This window comes from Peromyscus eremicus, chromosome 6 (genome assembly GCF_949786415.1).
Source record: "Peromyscus eremicus chromosome 6, PerEre_H2_v1, whole genome shotgun sequence".
Classification (NCBI taxonomy): domain Eukaryota; kingdom Metazoa; phylum Chordata; class Mammalia; order Rodentia; family Cricetidae; genus Peromyscus; species Peromyscus eremicus.
The window spans coordinates 51369240-51387036 of NC_081421.1; the positions used below are offsets into that span (position 1 = coordinate 51369240).

The 17797-nt window shown below is 38.1% G+C and overlaps 1 protein-coding gene across 3 annotated transcripts in view; it reads left to right on the plus strand.

Annotated features, from left to right (window-relative positions):
* The window catches only part of Fstl5 (follistatin like 5), a 496179-nt gene that overhangs the window by 320031 nt on the left and 158351 nt on the right, over positions 1-17797 (plus strand). For all 3 annotated transcript variants that reach the window (XM_059264740.1, XM_059264741.1, XM_059264742.1), the window contains exon 7: positions 17217-17337. In XM_059264740.1, coding sequence (XP_059120723.1) covers positions 17217-17337 — 121 coding nt within the window. The remainder of the gene's footprint in view (positions 1-17216; positions 17338-17797) is intronic.

Below are 17797 nucleotides of genomic sequence, written 5' to 3' on the forward strand. Positions count from 1 at the left end.
ATGTTTTAAAAATATTATTCATTACTAATATTTTCCAAGTAATTGAGTAGAAGCTAAAATACAGTAATTATAATGACTGTATTGATTAATTCATGTGCAGGCTCACTGAACACTGCTTCTATTAGAAGCATTGAACTGCATGTTGACTGATAAGTAAACAACATCAGTGCTCATGATTAAGAATTGGGGAGGACTAAATAATGCAGAAAGAAATATTAGAAAATAGTTATTGATTATTCATTATCATATTTTTGCTAACTTTTGAGATTATAATATAATTAGTTTTTTCTCTTCCCTTTCCCCATCCAAACACTTCTATATACTCCCTGACTCATCTTCAAATTCACTATAATATATACTCTGGAAATCTTATTACATTTTTAACAGATTCATAGTCATGATTCTATATCAGATTTTTTATGATCTCAGAATTGTGTACAAAATTTGTAAAGTGAATTATTTCTATCTATCACTTGCTTCTCTGTCTTGCTGTCATTTTTAAAACTGCAATTCACTCTGTGGCCAAGTCTGATGTTGAACTTGAATCTTCCTGTGTCAGCCTCTATGTGAGGATAAGTGGGATCCAAAGCACTAGGATTTCACATTTTTCTTTATAATGAAAGATGTTTATTATAACTCACCAAGTACTTTCCATGAATCAGTTTTATTTGTTCTTATGTGTCTTTTGTGATCAACTGAGCAAGTGTTTTGATACCCCAGTGTCTTAGGGTTTTTTATTGCTGTGAAGAGACACCATGACCGTTGCAACTCTTATAAATAAGAGCATTTAATTGAGGTGTCTCACATATGGTTCCAGATGTTCAGTCTATTATCTTCAAGATTAGCAGCAATGGTAGCATGAAGGCAGATGTGGTGCTGGAGCTGAGAGTCCTACATCTTGACTCAAAGGCAGTAGGAAGTCTACTGACTGTCACAATGAGTGAAGCTTGAGAAAAGAGACCTCAAAGCCCAGCCCCACACTGACACACTTCCTCCAACAAGGCCACACACACACTTCCTAATAATACCATTCCCTTTAGAGGTCATTTTCTTTCAAACCACCGTACCCATGTCATATATGTTTGGAAATTAAGCTTAGAGAAAAGACAAAACATTCTTTGGTTTCTTGAAATTTCTCAGTAGTGAAGCTATATTTCAATCTAGGTCAGTGTTTTCAAATCACTATTATCCAAACAAATAATTGGATTTGAACTTTCTAAAGTTAACAAAAACAGCATGACTTCTTTAGGAAGATCAATTCGATGGTAAATGTTGAAAAATAGTATCCAGACATAGCTGAAGGAAAAATCACCAGAAAAGATATATAAACATTCAATTATGTTAAATAACCAGCCTTTTGTAAGGACACTCAATATCTTCTGTTAAATGAAAAGTATAAAACTGTACATTGAACTAGAGAGTTGACAATAGTTTCAGATTAGAACACTGTTTTAATTAGTTTTCCTGTTGCTGTGAAGAGACACCATGAAGACAGCAACTCTTAGAAAGAAAACATTTAATTGGGGAGGCTCACTTACAATTTCAGAGTTTCAGTCCATTATCATCATGGCAAGGAGCATGGTGGCCTGCAGGCAGACATGGGGCTAGAGCTGAGAGGAGGGATGAGAGGGGACTCTGAGGTATGTAAAAGGAATTAAAAAAATGAACTATAAAAAAAATCACAGAAAAACAAAGGTGAGATTTTTAGTTTGGTTGGTTTCTATAATTGGAACACCATATTGATTTCTCTAGTGTTACCTTGTCATTGTAGCTGGAATCAGTATTCTAAGTAAATTCCTGATTATGAAGGTACCATGCTCAATTTAGGTTTTGCCTGTGTACCTGTGTCTTGCAGAACTTATTTTTACATGCTCTTGTCATTTCGGCATTTGCCAGATGCTGCTGGTTTCCTGATTTGTGATGAGTGGTGGGAGGCAAAGTGTCCAGTTTCTACTCACTCGACATCAGCTCTGTAGTTATTGGTCTCTGAGTTTTCTGCCTGGAACTTCCTTGGCATTTTTGCCCTGTTCCAAAGGATAGGAGTTTTTAGTAGTAAAGATTTAGAGAGATATTTATCTTTGCCCAAAGCCCAGGGTGTTTTCATTCATGTTGTAAAGAAGGCACATTCTTTTTTTAAAAAAAAATAGATTAAAAAAAAACTACATGTGTATGACTGTTTTTTCTTCACGTGTGCGTGTGCTCAACTTGAGTGACTGGTGCCAAAAAAGGAGATCAGGACTCAGAGAAGGGAGTTACTGATGACTGTGAACCACCAGGTATCTGGGGACAAAACCTGGGTCCTCCATGAGAGCAACAAGAATACAAATCTTAACTGCTGATCCATCTCTCCAGCCTTCAGATGTAATTCTTTATAAGTGTAAGAATTATCAAGAAAGACTCATGAAAGAACTTTCTTTTGACCCAAGCCTTTCAACAACAGCAGTACTTTAGACAATTTCATGATTGCATAATTTTATTACTATTTTATGGAAATAATTTTTTTACCTGAAGAAAACTAAGTATAGTTTTCATTATATGACAAAGTGAAAACACACTACAATAATCAGTATTAAAAAGAGAATTACGATCTTGCCCCGGACTTCCCTTCTGAAGCACAGGTGAGTGCCCTAGCTTGCCCCCGACCCCATCCCTGGGCACCAGCCACTCCAGGGAAGACCTGCCCAACTTGGCCCCAGGTTCTGGTCACCGGGCAGGTTCCCTTCTAGCCCCACCAGGAAGGATCTCCTTCTCCAAGACCCCTGGCAGACACTGCAGTCTCCACGCCCTGCCCCCACGCCCATCCGCCTGAGCCCCAAGCCTCTTCCTGAGACTTAGAGGCCTGCCCCCAGCTCCCAGCTCCCACCTTGCCCCGGACTTCCCATCTGGAGGAGAGAGAGAGAGAGAGAGAGAGAGAGAGAGAGAGAGAGAGAGAGAAGAGCACCCATCCTCCCCCGGACTTCCCTTCTGAACAAGAGCTCCCATCCTGCCCCGGACTTCCAATTTGGACAAGAGAGCTCCCATCTGGACAAGAGAGAGAGACTTCCTGAATCTGTCAGCTCTGTCTGAACCAAGTGTGCGGATAAGGCCAAGAACGAACCACAAGGAGATGGGCAGACGTCAAGGCAGAAACACATACAACAAAATGAATAGCAATACACCATCACCAGGCCCTAGCCCTCCTCCAACACCTAGACCTGAACATCAGAAATTGGAAGAAGCAGAAGAAAATAGCCTTATGAATGTCATCATGAAGAAGCTAGAGGCTCGTGTAGAGGAAAAGACAAAAAAATGTGAAGAACGCTGTAAACAACTAGAGGAAAGGGCAAACAAATTAGAAGAAATCCAAAAAGTCCTGGAAGAGAACAATAAAATACTGAAAGAAAATCAAGAAAAATCAATGAAACAAATGAAGGAAACAATCCAAGACCTGAAAAGGGAAATAGAAAAAATGAAGAAGACACAAACAGAGGGAATGCTGGAAATAGAAAATCTGAGAAAACGATTGGGAACTTCAGATGCAAGTATAATCAACAGAATGCAAGAGATGGAAGAGAGGATCTCTAGCATTGAAGATACAATAGAAGAAATAGATTCATCAGTCAAAGAAAACACTAAAGTCAACAAAGTCATGAACCAAAATGTCCAAGAAATTTGGGACACCATGAAAAGACCAAACCTACGAATAATAGGGGTAGAAGAAGGAGAAGAATACCAACTCAAGGGCACAGAAAATATATTCAACAAGATCATAGAAGAAAACTATCCCAACTTAAAGAAGGAAACGCCTATGCAGATACAGGAAGCCTATAGAACACCAAACAGACTAGACCCCCAAAAAAGTCCCCTCGCCACATAATAATTAAACAATTAAACGTACAGAATAAAGAAAGAATGTTAAGAGCAGCAAAGGAAAAAGGCCAAGTGACATATAAAGGCAAACCTATCAGAATAACACCCGATTTCTCAATGGAGACTTTGAAAGCCAGAAGGTCCTGGACAGATGTAATGCAGACACTAAGAGACCATGGATGTCAGCCTAGACTAATATACCCAGCAAAACTTTCAGTCATCATAGATGGAGTGAACAAGACATTCCATGACAAAGCCAGATTTAAACAATATTTATCCACAAACCCAGCCCTACAGAAAGCACTAGAAGGAAAACTCCAACCTAAGGAAGTCAGATACAACCTCGAAAACACAGGCAATAGATAAAGCCACAGCAGTAGACCCCAACGAAGAAAAGTACACACACATCACCACCAAAAAATAACAGGAATGAACAATCACTGGACATTAATATCCCTCAATATCAATGGACTTAATTCACCTATAAAAAGACATAGGCTTACAGAATGGATACGAAAGCAGGACCCATCTTTCTGCTGCATACAAGAAACACATCTCAAATTCAAAGATAGACACTACCTAAAAATAAAAGGCTGGGAAAAGACTTTCCAATCAAACGGTCTTAAGAAACAAGCGGGTGTAGCCATCCTGATATCCAGCAAAATAGACTTCAAACTAAAATCAATCAAAAGAGATCAAGAAGGGCATTACATACTCATCACAGGAAAGATCCACCAAGATGAAGTCTCAATTCTGAACATTTATGCCCCAAACACAAGGGCACCACATATGTAAAAGAAACATTATTAAAGCTTAAATCACATATAAAACCCCACACATTAATAGTGGGAGACCTCAACACCCCACTTTCACCACTGGACAGATCCCCCAAATCGAAACTTAACAGAGAAATAAAGGACTTAATTGATGTCATGACTCAAATGGACTTAATCGACATCTACAGAACATTCCATCCTAACAAAAAAGAATATACCTTCTTCTCAGCACCCCATGGAACCTTCTCTAAAATCAACCACATACTTGGTCACAAAACAAATCTAAACAGATACAAAACAATTGGAATAACCTCCTGTGTTCTATCAGACCACCATGGTCTAAAGTTGGATTTCAACAACAACAAAAACTACAGAAAACCTACAATCTCATGGAAACTGAACAATACCCACCTGAATCACCAATGGGTTAAGGAAGAAATAAAGAAAGAAATTAAAGACTTCCTAGAGATCAACGAAAATGAAGACACCACATATCCAAACCTATGGGACACTATGAAAGCAGTACTAAGAGGGAAATTCATAGCACTAAACACCCACATAAATAAGCTGGAGAAATCTCACACTAGTGACTTAACAGCACACCTGAAAGTTCTAGAACAGGAAGAAGCAAAGTCTCCCAGGAAAAATAGATGCCAGGAAATTATCAAAGTGAGAGCTGAAATCAATAAAATAGAAACAAAGAGAACAATACAAAAAATTAATGAAACAAAGAGTTGGTTCTTTGAGAAAATCAACAAGATAGACAAGCCCTTATCCAAACTAACCAAAAGACAGAGAGAGAGCATCCAAATCAACAAAATCAGAAATGAAAAGGGGGACATAACAACAGACATTAAGGAAATCCAGAGAATCATCAGGTCATACTTCAAAAACCTCTATTCCACAAAACTGGAAAACCTAAAAGAAATGGATAATTTTCTGGATAGGTACCACATACCTAAATTAAATCAAGACCAGATAAACTATTTAAATAGTCCAATAACCCCTAACGAAATAGAAACGGTCATTAAAAGTCTCCCAACCAAAAAAAGCCCAGGACCAGATGGTTTCAGTGCAGAATTCTACCAGATCTTCAAAGAAGAGTTAATACCAATACTCTCTAAATTGTTCCATACAATAGAAACAGAAGGAACATTACCAAACTCCTTCTATGAGGCTACAATTACCCTGATTCCCAAACCAAACAAGGATACAACAAAGAAAGAGAACTACAGACCGATCTCCCTCGTGAACATTGGTGCAAAAATACTCAATAAAATACTGGCAAACAGACTCCAAGACCACATCAAAACAATTATCCACCATGATCAAGTAGGATTCATTCCAGGGATGCAAGGATGGTTCAACATACGAAAGTCTGTCAATGTGATACACCATATAAACAAACTCAAAGAAAAAAACCACTTGATCATCTCACTAGATGCTGAAAAGGCATTTGACAAAATCCAACACCCCTTCATGATAAAGGTCTTGGAGCGATCAGGAATACAGGGAACATACCTAAACATAATAAAGGCAATTTACAGCAAGCCAACAGCCAACATCAAATTAAATGGAGAGAAACTCAAAGCAATTCCACTAAAATCAGGAACGAGGCAAGGCTGTCCGCTCTCCCCATACTTATTCAATATAGTACTTGAAGTTCTAGCCAGAGCAATAAGACAACATAAGGAGATTAAGGGGATACAAATTGGAAAGGAAGAAGTCAAGCTTTCCCTATTTGCAGATGACATGATAGTATACTTGAGCAACCCCAAAGATTCCACCAAGGATCTGATACAACTTATAAACACCTTCAGCAACATAGCAGGATACAAGATCAACTCAAAAAAATCAGTAGCCCTCCTATATACAATGGACAAAAAAGCGGAGAAGGAAGTCAGAGATACATCACCCTTTACTATAGCCACAAATGACATAAAATACCTTGGGGTAACACTAACCAAGCAAATGAAGGACCTATATGACAAGAACTTTAAGTCCCTGAAAAAAGAAATTGAAGAAGATGTCAGAAAATGGAAAGATCTCCCATGCTCATGGATAGGCAGAACTAACATAGTAAAAATGGCAATCTTACCAAAAGCAATCTACAGATTCAATGCAATCCCCATCAAAATACCAACACAATTCTTCACAGACCTGGAAAGAATAATACTCAACCTCATATGGAAAAACAAAAAACCCAGGATAGCCAAAAGAATCCTGTACAATAAAACAACTTCTGGAGGCATCACGATCCCTGACTTCAAGCTCTACTATAGAGCTACAGTAATAAAAACAGCTTGGTACTGGCATAAAAACCGACATGTGGACCAATGGAATCGAATTGAAGACCCTGATATTAATCTGCACACCTATGAACAAATAATTTTTGACAAAGAAGCCAAAAGTGCACAATGGAAAAAAGAAAGCATCTTCAACAAATGGTGCTGGCAAAACTGGATATCAACATGTAGAAGGCTGCAAATAGATCCATATCTATCACCGTGCACAAAACTTAAGTCCAAGTGGATCAAGGACCTCAACATAAGTCCAGCTACTCTGAACCTGCTAGAAGAGAAAGTAGGAAGTAGTCTTGAACGCATTGGCATAGGAGACCACTTTCTAAATAGAACACCAGTCGCACAGACACTGAGAGAAACAATCAATCAATGGGACCTCTTGAAACTGAGAAGCTTTTGTAGGGCAAAGGATACGGTCAACAAAGCAAAGCGACAGCCTACAGAATGGGAAAAGATCTTCACCAATCCCACATCTGACAGAGGACTGATATCCAGAATATATAAGGAACTCAAGAAATTAGACATCAAAATGCCCAACAGTCCAATTAAGAAATGGGCTATAGAACTAAACAGAGAATTCTCAACAGAGGAAACTCAAATGGCTGAAAGACATTTAAGGAATGGCTCAACATCCCTAATCATCAGGGAAATGCAAATCAAAACAACTCTGAGATACCACCTTACACCTGTCAGAATGGCTAAGATCAAAAACACTGAAGACACCTTATGCTGGAGAGGATGTGGAGCTAGGGGAACTCTCCTCCACTGCTGGTGGGAATGCAAGCTTGTACAACCACTTTGGAAATCAATATGGCGATTTCTTAGAAAATTGGGAATCCATCTCCCCCAAGATCCAGCTATACCACTCTTGGGCATATACCCAAGGAATGCTCAACCACACCACAAGAGCACTTGTTCAGCTATGTTCATATCAGCATTGTTTGTAATAGCCAGAACATGGAAACAACCTAGATGCCCTTCAACTGAAGAATGGATAAACAAAATGTGGTACATATACACAATGGAATACTACTCAGCAGAGTAAAACAATGACATCATGAGGTTTGCAGACAAATGGATGGATCTAGAAAAAATCATCCTGAGTGAGGTATCCCAGACTCAGAAAGACAAACATGGTATGTACTCACTCATAACAGGATATTAGATGTGGAACAAGGATGACTGGACTGCTACTCACATCACCAGGCAGGCTACCTGGAAAACAGGACCCCAAGAAAGACACAGGGATTGTCCAATGACAGAGAAATGGAATGAGATCTACATGAACGGCCTGGACATGAGTGGGGGTACTGAAGGGCGAAGGTCGAGGGAAAGAGAGCTTGGGTGAGTGGGAGATCCCAGCTGGATCAACAACAGAGAGGGAGAACAAGGAATAGGAGACCATGGTAAATGAAGACCACATGAGAATAGGAAGAAACAAAGTGCTAGAGAGGCCCACAGAAATCCACAAAGATACCCCCACAACAGACTGCTGGCAATGGTCGAGAGACAGTCCGAACTGACCTACTCTGGTGATGGGATGGCCAAACACCCTAATTGTCTTGCTAGAAACCTCATCCAACTACTGAGGGATCTGGATGCAGAGATCCATGACTAGGCCCCAGGTGGATCTCTGGGAGTCCAATTAGCGAGAATGAGGAGGGTTTATATGAGCGAGAATTGTTGAGACCAAGGTCAGATAAAGCACAGAGACAAATAGCCAAACAAACGGAAACACATTAACTATGAACCAATGGCTGAGGGGTCACCAACTGGATCAGGCCCTCTGAGTGGGTGAGACAGTTGATTGGCCTGATCTGTTTGGGAGGCATCCAGGCAGTGGCACCGGGTCCTGTGCTCATTGCATGAGTCGGCTGTTTGAAACCTGGGGCCTATGCAGGGTCCATTGGCTCGGCCTGGGAGGAGGGGACTGGACCTACCTGGACTGAGTCCACCAGGTTGATCTCAGTCTGTGGGGAAGGCTTTGCCCTGGAGGAGTTTGGAATGGGGGGCGGGCTGGGGGGAAGGTGAGGGGGGCGGGAGGGGGGAGAACAAGGGAATCTGTGGCTGATATGTAGAACTGAATTGTATTGCAAAATAAAAATTAAAAAAAAAAGAGAATTACTTTAATATTGATATAATCAAACTGAGGTATTGGTGAGGTATTTGGCACAGAAAAGAACATTGAAATGCAGTAATATTAGTACCAATTTAGAAATTTGTAGAGAATCATAATATAAAAAGAAAACTGAAATTAAATTTAGAAACTATTTTTCAATAGATTTAGTTTATCTCTTTTATTACAACTGGCTAAATAATGCTTGTGAAGAAAGACAGGCCCAAAATGAATCTTTTGTGTTCGGAATAACCACACTGGCACATTATTTCTTTGTAGCCTCTTATAGTGCTGATCATCCACTGATTGTTAAATGTTTTGATATTACTCTTTCTTGATTAACTGTAGTCAGTGGGGAGTTGCCATAAGAATTCTCTAAAGTTTGGAAATGTACTACATATGTTCTTCTCTGTTTGCTCTGCTTTGAAAAGAATATGAGCGATAATCTCAACAGAATACACGATTTGGAATTTTTTCCGATCAGCTCTTCCCAGACATCTGTGCTTGAGGCTATTTTATAATTGTGAAGGGGTACGTACAGATTTTATCTACTTACAGAGTGTGAAGATGTAATGGAATTCAAAATGAGGACATATTTTTTTTCCTGAATTCAGAGTGCCTATTCTCAGACCATAGCTTTCAACCATGGCTGAGCAATAAAATCACACAGTATAGGGGAACTACTTAGATTAGAAAAGTTCTGAGAATATACTAGTTTGAAAGATTAGAGTTGTAACACTAGGAGGAAGGTAAAGAACAGCTCTGATGTCTGTGTAAAATAGCACCAGGTAATCTTGAATTTAAGTTAGAATCAATGGAGAATCTGCAAAGTAGAAAGCATGTTAAAAATTACAGAAGAAATTGGCATTACCCAGCTTGAAGACTTCCACAAAGTTATTCAGCATCATATTTCAACCTTTTGATTTGCAAAATGAAACTAATGACACTACCTTCTTCTTCTTCTTCTTCTTTTTTTTTTTTTTTTTTTGTTTTGTTTTGTTTTGTTTTTCCAGACAGGGTTTCTCTGTGTAGCTTTGCACCTTTCCTGGATCTTGCTCTGTAGACCAGGCTGGCCTCGAACTCACAGAAATCCACCTGGCTCTGCCTCCCGATTGCTGGGATTAAAGGTGTGCACCACCACCCGAATGGCTGACACACCTTCTTAAAAAGGGTTATGCAGAAGACGAATGTCTATATTTAAAATAAAATACAGCATAGCACTTGAGATACTTAAGTGCCTGGTGTCTTTTAAGTGTGTTGAAAGGATCCTTACTTTATTCAAAATAACAATTGGATATTACAATTTGAATTATTATAAAAATCTGCTCTATGAAGGCCTTTGCACAGTTATATATTGAAAAAGCCTATGGATAGAAGATTTTTGGTTTCATTTAGAAAAACTGAAAAAAGAAAACATGGACAGAGACACACAGTTTAAGGGGTCATGTATATGCTCATTTAGAAAAGATTTTTTTAATTAAATGGTTAAATTTAACTAAATAGCTAAAATTGTAAACTAAATTTTATGTTATAGATTAACTGCAATAAGACTGCAATAAGACACCATCAGTAAGCATTTTCTACATAATAATGGATAACTGATCACATGCCCCTAAAACCACACTTCTAAAGCCTCAGAAAGCTGGAAAGATACTCAGAAACCAGACTGAGAGAGAAGGCTTGTGCTATGCAGGTAGATACATACACCAAAAAGCACTTGTCCATATCAGTATTTAGAGAAGTTCAGATAGAAATTTGAAGGCCTAATTCCAGACAGTAATGTAGGGTTACACATTCAAAAGTTACATAGAGTTTAGTATATGTGTATATAAGCATGATCATAAACACCAGGTATATCCTCTGTCTCCCTTATCATTTTAAATTTCTTTTGTCCAGCGGATGAACACATTTGTCCTGATCTGATTTCAGTGACTTGCCTTCCTTGTAATGAGCTGCATGTGTATCCCATATACGTGTCTATTTTGTCTACAGCAGACATGAGATACTTTAAATCACCAGTAATTGTTTCCTGTTCTTATTCTGCAAACTTTTTAGCTCTGATGTTTCTCACTACATTTTTACAAAACTTTGTTTTTCTCCTATTAAACCCAGTAAAATCCAAATACCTGAGTATGATTCCTTCAAAATGGTCTTTGTCTCTGTTTTCTGTTCCCTCCTCGACTTTTGTTGTTTGAAGCCACATTTCTTGTGGAAGACTATTTTAGTGGGGAGTGTTAACATGGCCTTTGGGCTGGACCTCCAAGTTCTCTTCCACTGGTATAGCTCGTATAACTTCCTCTGTGACAGCATCAGTTACTTTTACTTCAGGGAGTTGTAGAAATGATGTATGAATAATATCATATGATGTGGCAGTAAGGTATTTGTACTTTATCTTGTACTTATAAAAATATTCTAGTATTGTTATCAATGTGTGATTTGTTTACCCTGATTTGACTATTCCCTCTTCTGCTCCTGACTTCTCTTAATCTTCTCCTCTCTTTCATTCTCCTATTCTCTCCTTCCTCCTTTTATTATTTCCTCTCTTATTTCTTTCTGTATTTTATTATTATTATAATAATTATTATTATTTACTATTATCATTGTTGTTGTTATATGCGTCCTTGTGAGAGTACACATCTGATGTCCAGAAGACAATTTGTATACTCCAGTATCTCTTTACCTATGGCTCCTTTATCTGCTGAGCCATCTTGCCCACACTAGCTCTATCTTTTTAAAATGTATTTTTGGACATTGTCAGGACCAGGTTCAATACCTTCCCAGTGATTTTCTTAATTTCAATCAATCTGAAATTGAGTGAAGCTATTTTTTAACAGAAATGCATATAATACAAATACAAATAAAGTTGTCAGTGTATCACAAATACTTTGGACACTGCTATAAATATATCGGAATGTCACCGGCCTCTACAACATCTTAAAGACAAAATACTTGTTTTAAAAAAATCAAAATTTGAAGGGAAAGTATTTTTTGATGTACGGTGTTGACACAGTTTATGACGTTTTACAAAAACAGATAATGTTAAGTCCATATTACATTACTTTAAGTCTAGGTTACATTCATATCACATACATATTACATTTATACCACATAATATTCATACTGTATACAAATTAAATCTTGAACAGCACATTTGAAAATTAAATACCAACATGAAAGTACTAATGTTAAAATTAAAATGGGAAAAAGAAAAGTAAAGAATTCTTGAAAACTACATTAGTCCATTAGCTCATTTGCTGCCACTATAATAAAGTATCTATTTAGGCAATTTTTAGAGAAGGGGGCTCATAGTTTTGACAATTTAAGGGCATTAGCGTGACCTCATCTCCACTCTGTTGAGGAACTTATTTTGGGATCACAGTGGTGATCATGTGAAGGGCAGCAAGCACTTAACCCAGCAGGAAGATAAAGTCAGGTTCCTAGTTCTTCTATTATAATAATAACTTTTATTATATTAATTTATTTTCTCCAGCTCAATCAAATTTTCCCTTCCCTTCTTCCCTCCCTCCCTGCTACCCCCTTGCTGCCCACTCCTTCTTTCTCTTAGAAAAGGACTGGCCTCCCATGTGTATCAGCAAGCCATGGCATATCAAATGGCAGTAAGACTAGGCACTTCCTCTCCTTTTATGGCTGAACTATGCAACCCAGTATAGGGATGGGTCCCAAAAGCAGGTAACATAAACCAAGACAGACCCTGCTCCCACTGTTAGGATTCCCACAAGAAAACCAAGCTACACAACTGTGACATACGTGCAGAGGGCCTAGGTCAGTCCCAAGCCAGCTCTCTGGTTTTCAGTTTAGTCTATGTGAGCCCCTATGAGCCAAGTTAGTTTATTCTGTGGGTATTCTTGTAGTGTCCTTGACTCCTCCAGTTCCCACGATCCTTCCTCCTGCTCTTACATGGAATTCCCAAGCTCTGCCTAATGTTTGTCTGTTGGTCTCTGCATCTGTTTCTATCAGTTGTGGGGTGAAACCTCTCTAATGACATTTGGGCTAGGCAACAATCTATGAGTGTAGCAGAATACATTAAGAATAATTTCATTGATTTTTTCCCCAGTAATGTTTGGTTCTATCCTAGGTCTCTGGGCTGTCCAGTCTCTGGATCCTGGCCCTCCAGGAAGTGTTATGGGTGGGCTTCTTCTTATAGTATTGTTCTCAAGCTGGATCACCCATTGGTTGGTTACTCCCATAATTTTGGTGCCACCTTTACCATAGCACATCTTGTAGGCCAGAAGTTTTATATGATTTCTTTGGGCTCCTTTGTAGCTGGAGAATTTTTCTCCAGCTCCTGCCAAGTCCCGCCAGTCCCAGAGCCCACTTATAAAATAAACACACAGACTCTTAAATTATTTAAACTGCTTAGCCATTAGCTCAGGCCTATGACTGTCTAGCTTTTACTCATATTTATCCCATTTTTATTAATCTATACTTTGCCATGTGGCTTGTGGCCTATCGGTACCTTACACCTTCCTTGTCCTGGTGGCGGCTCCAGGCAGTCTCCCCCTCTCCCTTCCTGTTCCCTCAATTCTCCTCTCCATTAGTCCCGCCTATACTTCCTGTCTGGCTACTGGCCAATCAGTGTTTATTTATATAGAGCGATATCCACAGCACTCCTTGGTCAAGAATTTAATTAGATGTGGCCCATTCCTGGCACTTGACATTTCACTGATGGTAAAAAGATGTCTGGTTAGAGCATTTTCTCCCCCACTATTTGAGGACTCCATTTAGATTTCATTCATGTTTGTATATGTTTTAAGAAGCTTGTATTGTAGTAGGTTTCCCTATGACTCATCAAATGCCCTTTATTGTTAGTTGTCACTCCCTGTATTCTTTCCCTTATACTCTCTTCTCCTCCACTGCATGTTTAATCTTCCCATTTTAGTCTGTCTCCTTCCTCTCCATAAGTATATATTCATTCTCCCCTTCCTTGGGAGATCCCACTTTCCCCACTAGTCCTTTACTCTATGCATAAACTCTGTGGTCATATGGATTGAAGCCTGCTTATCTGTGGGGTGTTTACCCAACCACCCCCACAGTTCCCTAGAGTTTTCTTGAGTGCGAGCAGCAGGAAATATTAGATAGAAGGATTTATTGCAGAGCATATCGCGGAGATAAACAGATAAAAAATAAAGGATAGCCTCGAGAGGGCCTGGAACCTATTCCAATGGGCCCCGACTGTCTCTGCCCCAGGGTTTTTATAGAGACGCCAAGGGGTGGAGCAAAAGACCTCCTCCCCCAGCACAGCCAAGTGCAGACCATCCCAGACACCTGCACTCAGGCCCGTGGTCCTAATCATCCTCTATGCGGACCTGCTGGGTAAAGCCACGAGGAACCCGAGAACGGGCCCCCACACTTATCAAAGGCTTAAAAGCAAATATCTATATATAAGACTATAAATATTGTATTTGTCTTTTTGGGTCTGGGTTAACTCACTCAGAATGCTTTCTTTTTCTGTATCCATTCATTTTTTGATGGACATCTAGGCTATTTTCAGTTTCTAGCTATTATGAATACAGCGTCAAGGAACATGGATGAACAAGGGTTTCTCTAGCATCATGTAGTTTTCTTTTGGGGTATATACCAGAGTATTATACCTAGATGTTGAGGTAGAGCTATTCACAGCTTCCTGAGGAAATGCTACTGTAGAAATTTTGGTCCCACCAGAAATGGATGAGTGTTCCTCTTTCCTCATATCCTCTACATCATGACTTGCAATTTTTATTAAATTGATCTTGGCATTCTGATTGGTATAAAATGAAATATCAAAGTAGTTTTTAGGTGTATTTTCCTGATGATTAAAAATGTTGAATATTTTTTTAAATGTTTCGTACACATTTGACATGTGCCATTTTTGTGAACTTCTTAGTTCTGTAAACCCATTTTTATTATGTTATTTGCTTTCTTGGTGTCCAGGTTTTTTTAGTTATGTGTATTTTAGATATTACCCAATATTGGGTATTCAGTTGGTAGATATTTTGTATGTATCATGTCAATTTGACCAAATTATGGTGTCCTTTGCCATATAAAAGCTTTTTCAGTTCGATTTACTTATTTTTAATTCTTTAGTAAAACATTTTACTGAGTTTTATTTCACGACAAATTTTTCTGAGCTGACTACAATATTACCATTATGTAAAGTATTTAATAAAACAAATTGAAATATAATTTATTTCTTGGGACTTGTAAACTGGAATTTTAAGGTAGAACAGTATGCAAAGAGAGCACAGTGGTGTTCAGTATTTGCCCACAGACAGAAGTGTACTGAGAGTCATTGGACTTTGATTGAGCCATGGGATCTGAACATGAGTTCCCATTGGATGTGAGTACATGCATATATATGTTGCATCTTCCTAGCCAAATTATCTCATAAATCATGTGCTGAACCCATTAAGTGCTCCTACAAACTTGTTGTATACCAGAAAATTATTAGGGATAAAGAATTTGAGTCAACTAAAGCAGGGAAGTTTGTGCTCACTACTCTAGGCCTACTGCCATAGAAGTACTTTGTCAAGTTAAAAGGACTCAACACAGGAAGAATGTAGAGGTTCTGGGCAGCTCAGAGAGGAGGCTGCTCTCTTCCTTCAATTCAAGAAGGAGTGAGAAGGAGGTCTACAAAAAAATCAAATAAGGACCAACTTGTTAAATTTTGTTCTTAGTTCCTATGCTACCAGTGTTCTGTTCAAAAATCATTTTTCTGTGCCAATGAATTCAAGGCTATTCCCCAATTTCTTTTCTTTCATATCCAGTGTATCTTGTTTTGTGTTGATGTCATTGATCCATTTGGAGTTATGTTTTGTGTTTTGTGTTTTGTGCAGGGTGATGCATATGCACCCAAGATGCACCCATCTAGTTTGACCAGGTCTAATAGTTGATACATGCATGTACTTCTGACTTCTTTGTCAAAATTCCACTGTCAATTGGTGTGTAGCTGTCCTGTTCTCCAGTTTTGCTTTGAAAACTGTTCTTCAGGATACTGTGATCTCTAATAAGTATCTATGTTCAATAAAATCTCATGGTAAAAAGTTCTGTGATTTTGTTTCACCAAAATCACTGTGGGACAGAATTGTTAAACAGAGGGATACCTATGTTTTGTTTAAATAAAGCAAAGTCATGGAAACCTAAGATTTTGATGACTGTAGAATGGACCCACAGAGACAGTTCCCTATGGGGGAGTGTGAAGCCTTTCCCTCCCCTCCAGTCCATGAAGATAGTGGAGTTCGCAGGGAGCATGAATGAGTATAAGCTATTGATTCAAAGTTACCACGGAAGCCCGAAGAGGCTTCCGTGAGAGGAGGAAGAGGGGTCAAAATGGCCACTAACAGACATCTCACAGAGACAGGGCAGTCAGGCTTTAATAAACACTCTGCAGATTATGAGAGCAGATTTTCCAAAGACCCGAAAAACAGATTTGACAATTTTCCCCATTGCACACATTGACTCATAAAGAGGAGATCTTCTGGGTTGTACCCTGCAGTTCCAAGGCTAATGTTTAGACTCGGTTGTGATAAACAGAGGTGAGTCTTTAATATATTTCCCTAGGTATAATTATGCATTTATCCTCCAGAATACCAAATAGCTGGCTGTTTATCCACATAGCCCGTAGATTACAATCTTTAGAATTAAACCCTTGCTGAGAATTTAGTATTATGTTATAGTTCATGCTTAGCATGATTGAGAATATGAGTTAGTCTCCACTGGCCCTCAAACAAAATAAAATAATACTAAACATCATATCTCAGGATACAGCTATAAATGCTTTCACTGAGAACATACTGGTTTGGTAGCTATTTTCCTTGATATTTATAATAAATTGTGGATAATTATAAGATGAAAAATGTAATTAACAATTTATTTTTCATTGTAAGTAAATTTCTTGGTAGAGCTTTAATTATCTGAAATTCAGATTATAAAATTAAATTATGCTAGTATACTTCGTTAATTCATGTATTTCAAATTAACATAGGAAAGTTATATTTATCAATGAAAGCTCACTTTTAAAGAAAGAATATATTGAAGAAATATTAAGATAAATCAATATCCTTCATATTTACATAGATAATTTATATCCTTTAAAATGTTTAATATACTTATTTTCCTCCTGAATAGTAATGACTTTTCAAGTAGCCAACTCTGTGATTTATTTTCTTTTTGTAGGACTTTGGCGATGATGGGTCCTTGTATATCACCAAAGTTACCACAGTCCACATGGGCAATTATACCTGCTATGCAGATGGCTATGAACATGTACGTCAGACGCACATCTTTCAAGTGAATGGTAAGAAGAATATTGTTACTGTCATCTTTTTTGCTTCACCTGATAATGTCACAATTAAAAGGACAGTTCCTTAATTTTCATAAAGTTCTAATTTTAGTTATTACACTTCCTGTTAGTGTAGTATCATTTATTTTTTAAGTCCTGAAGTGAAGAGTCACTATATATTAGTAAAAATTTAATCATTATAAATTATTGCAAAGTAACATTTTAAAGCATAGGAAATTTAAGTTATTAGTTTTAATCGAAATATCAATCATTATAAAATGAATTTCGAGAATTGATAGGATTAGCAATTAAAATTTAAGTCAGACCACCAACTATTGGATTACTCTTCACAACAGCATAGAAAACTCCTTCTTAACTTGTGTCATGGTATCAGCTGTAACTCCAATCCCTGTGTTGTAGAGGGAAGAAGATTAGGTGTTGAAGACCATCCTTACCTATAACTGAGGATACTCTG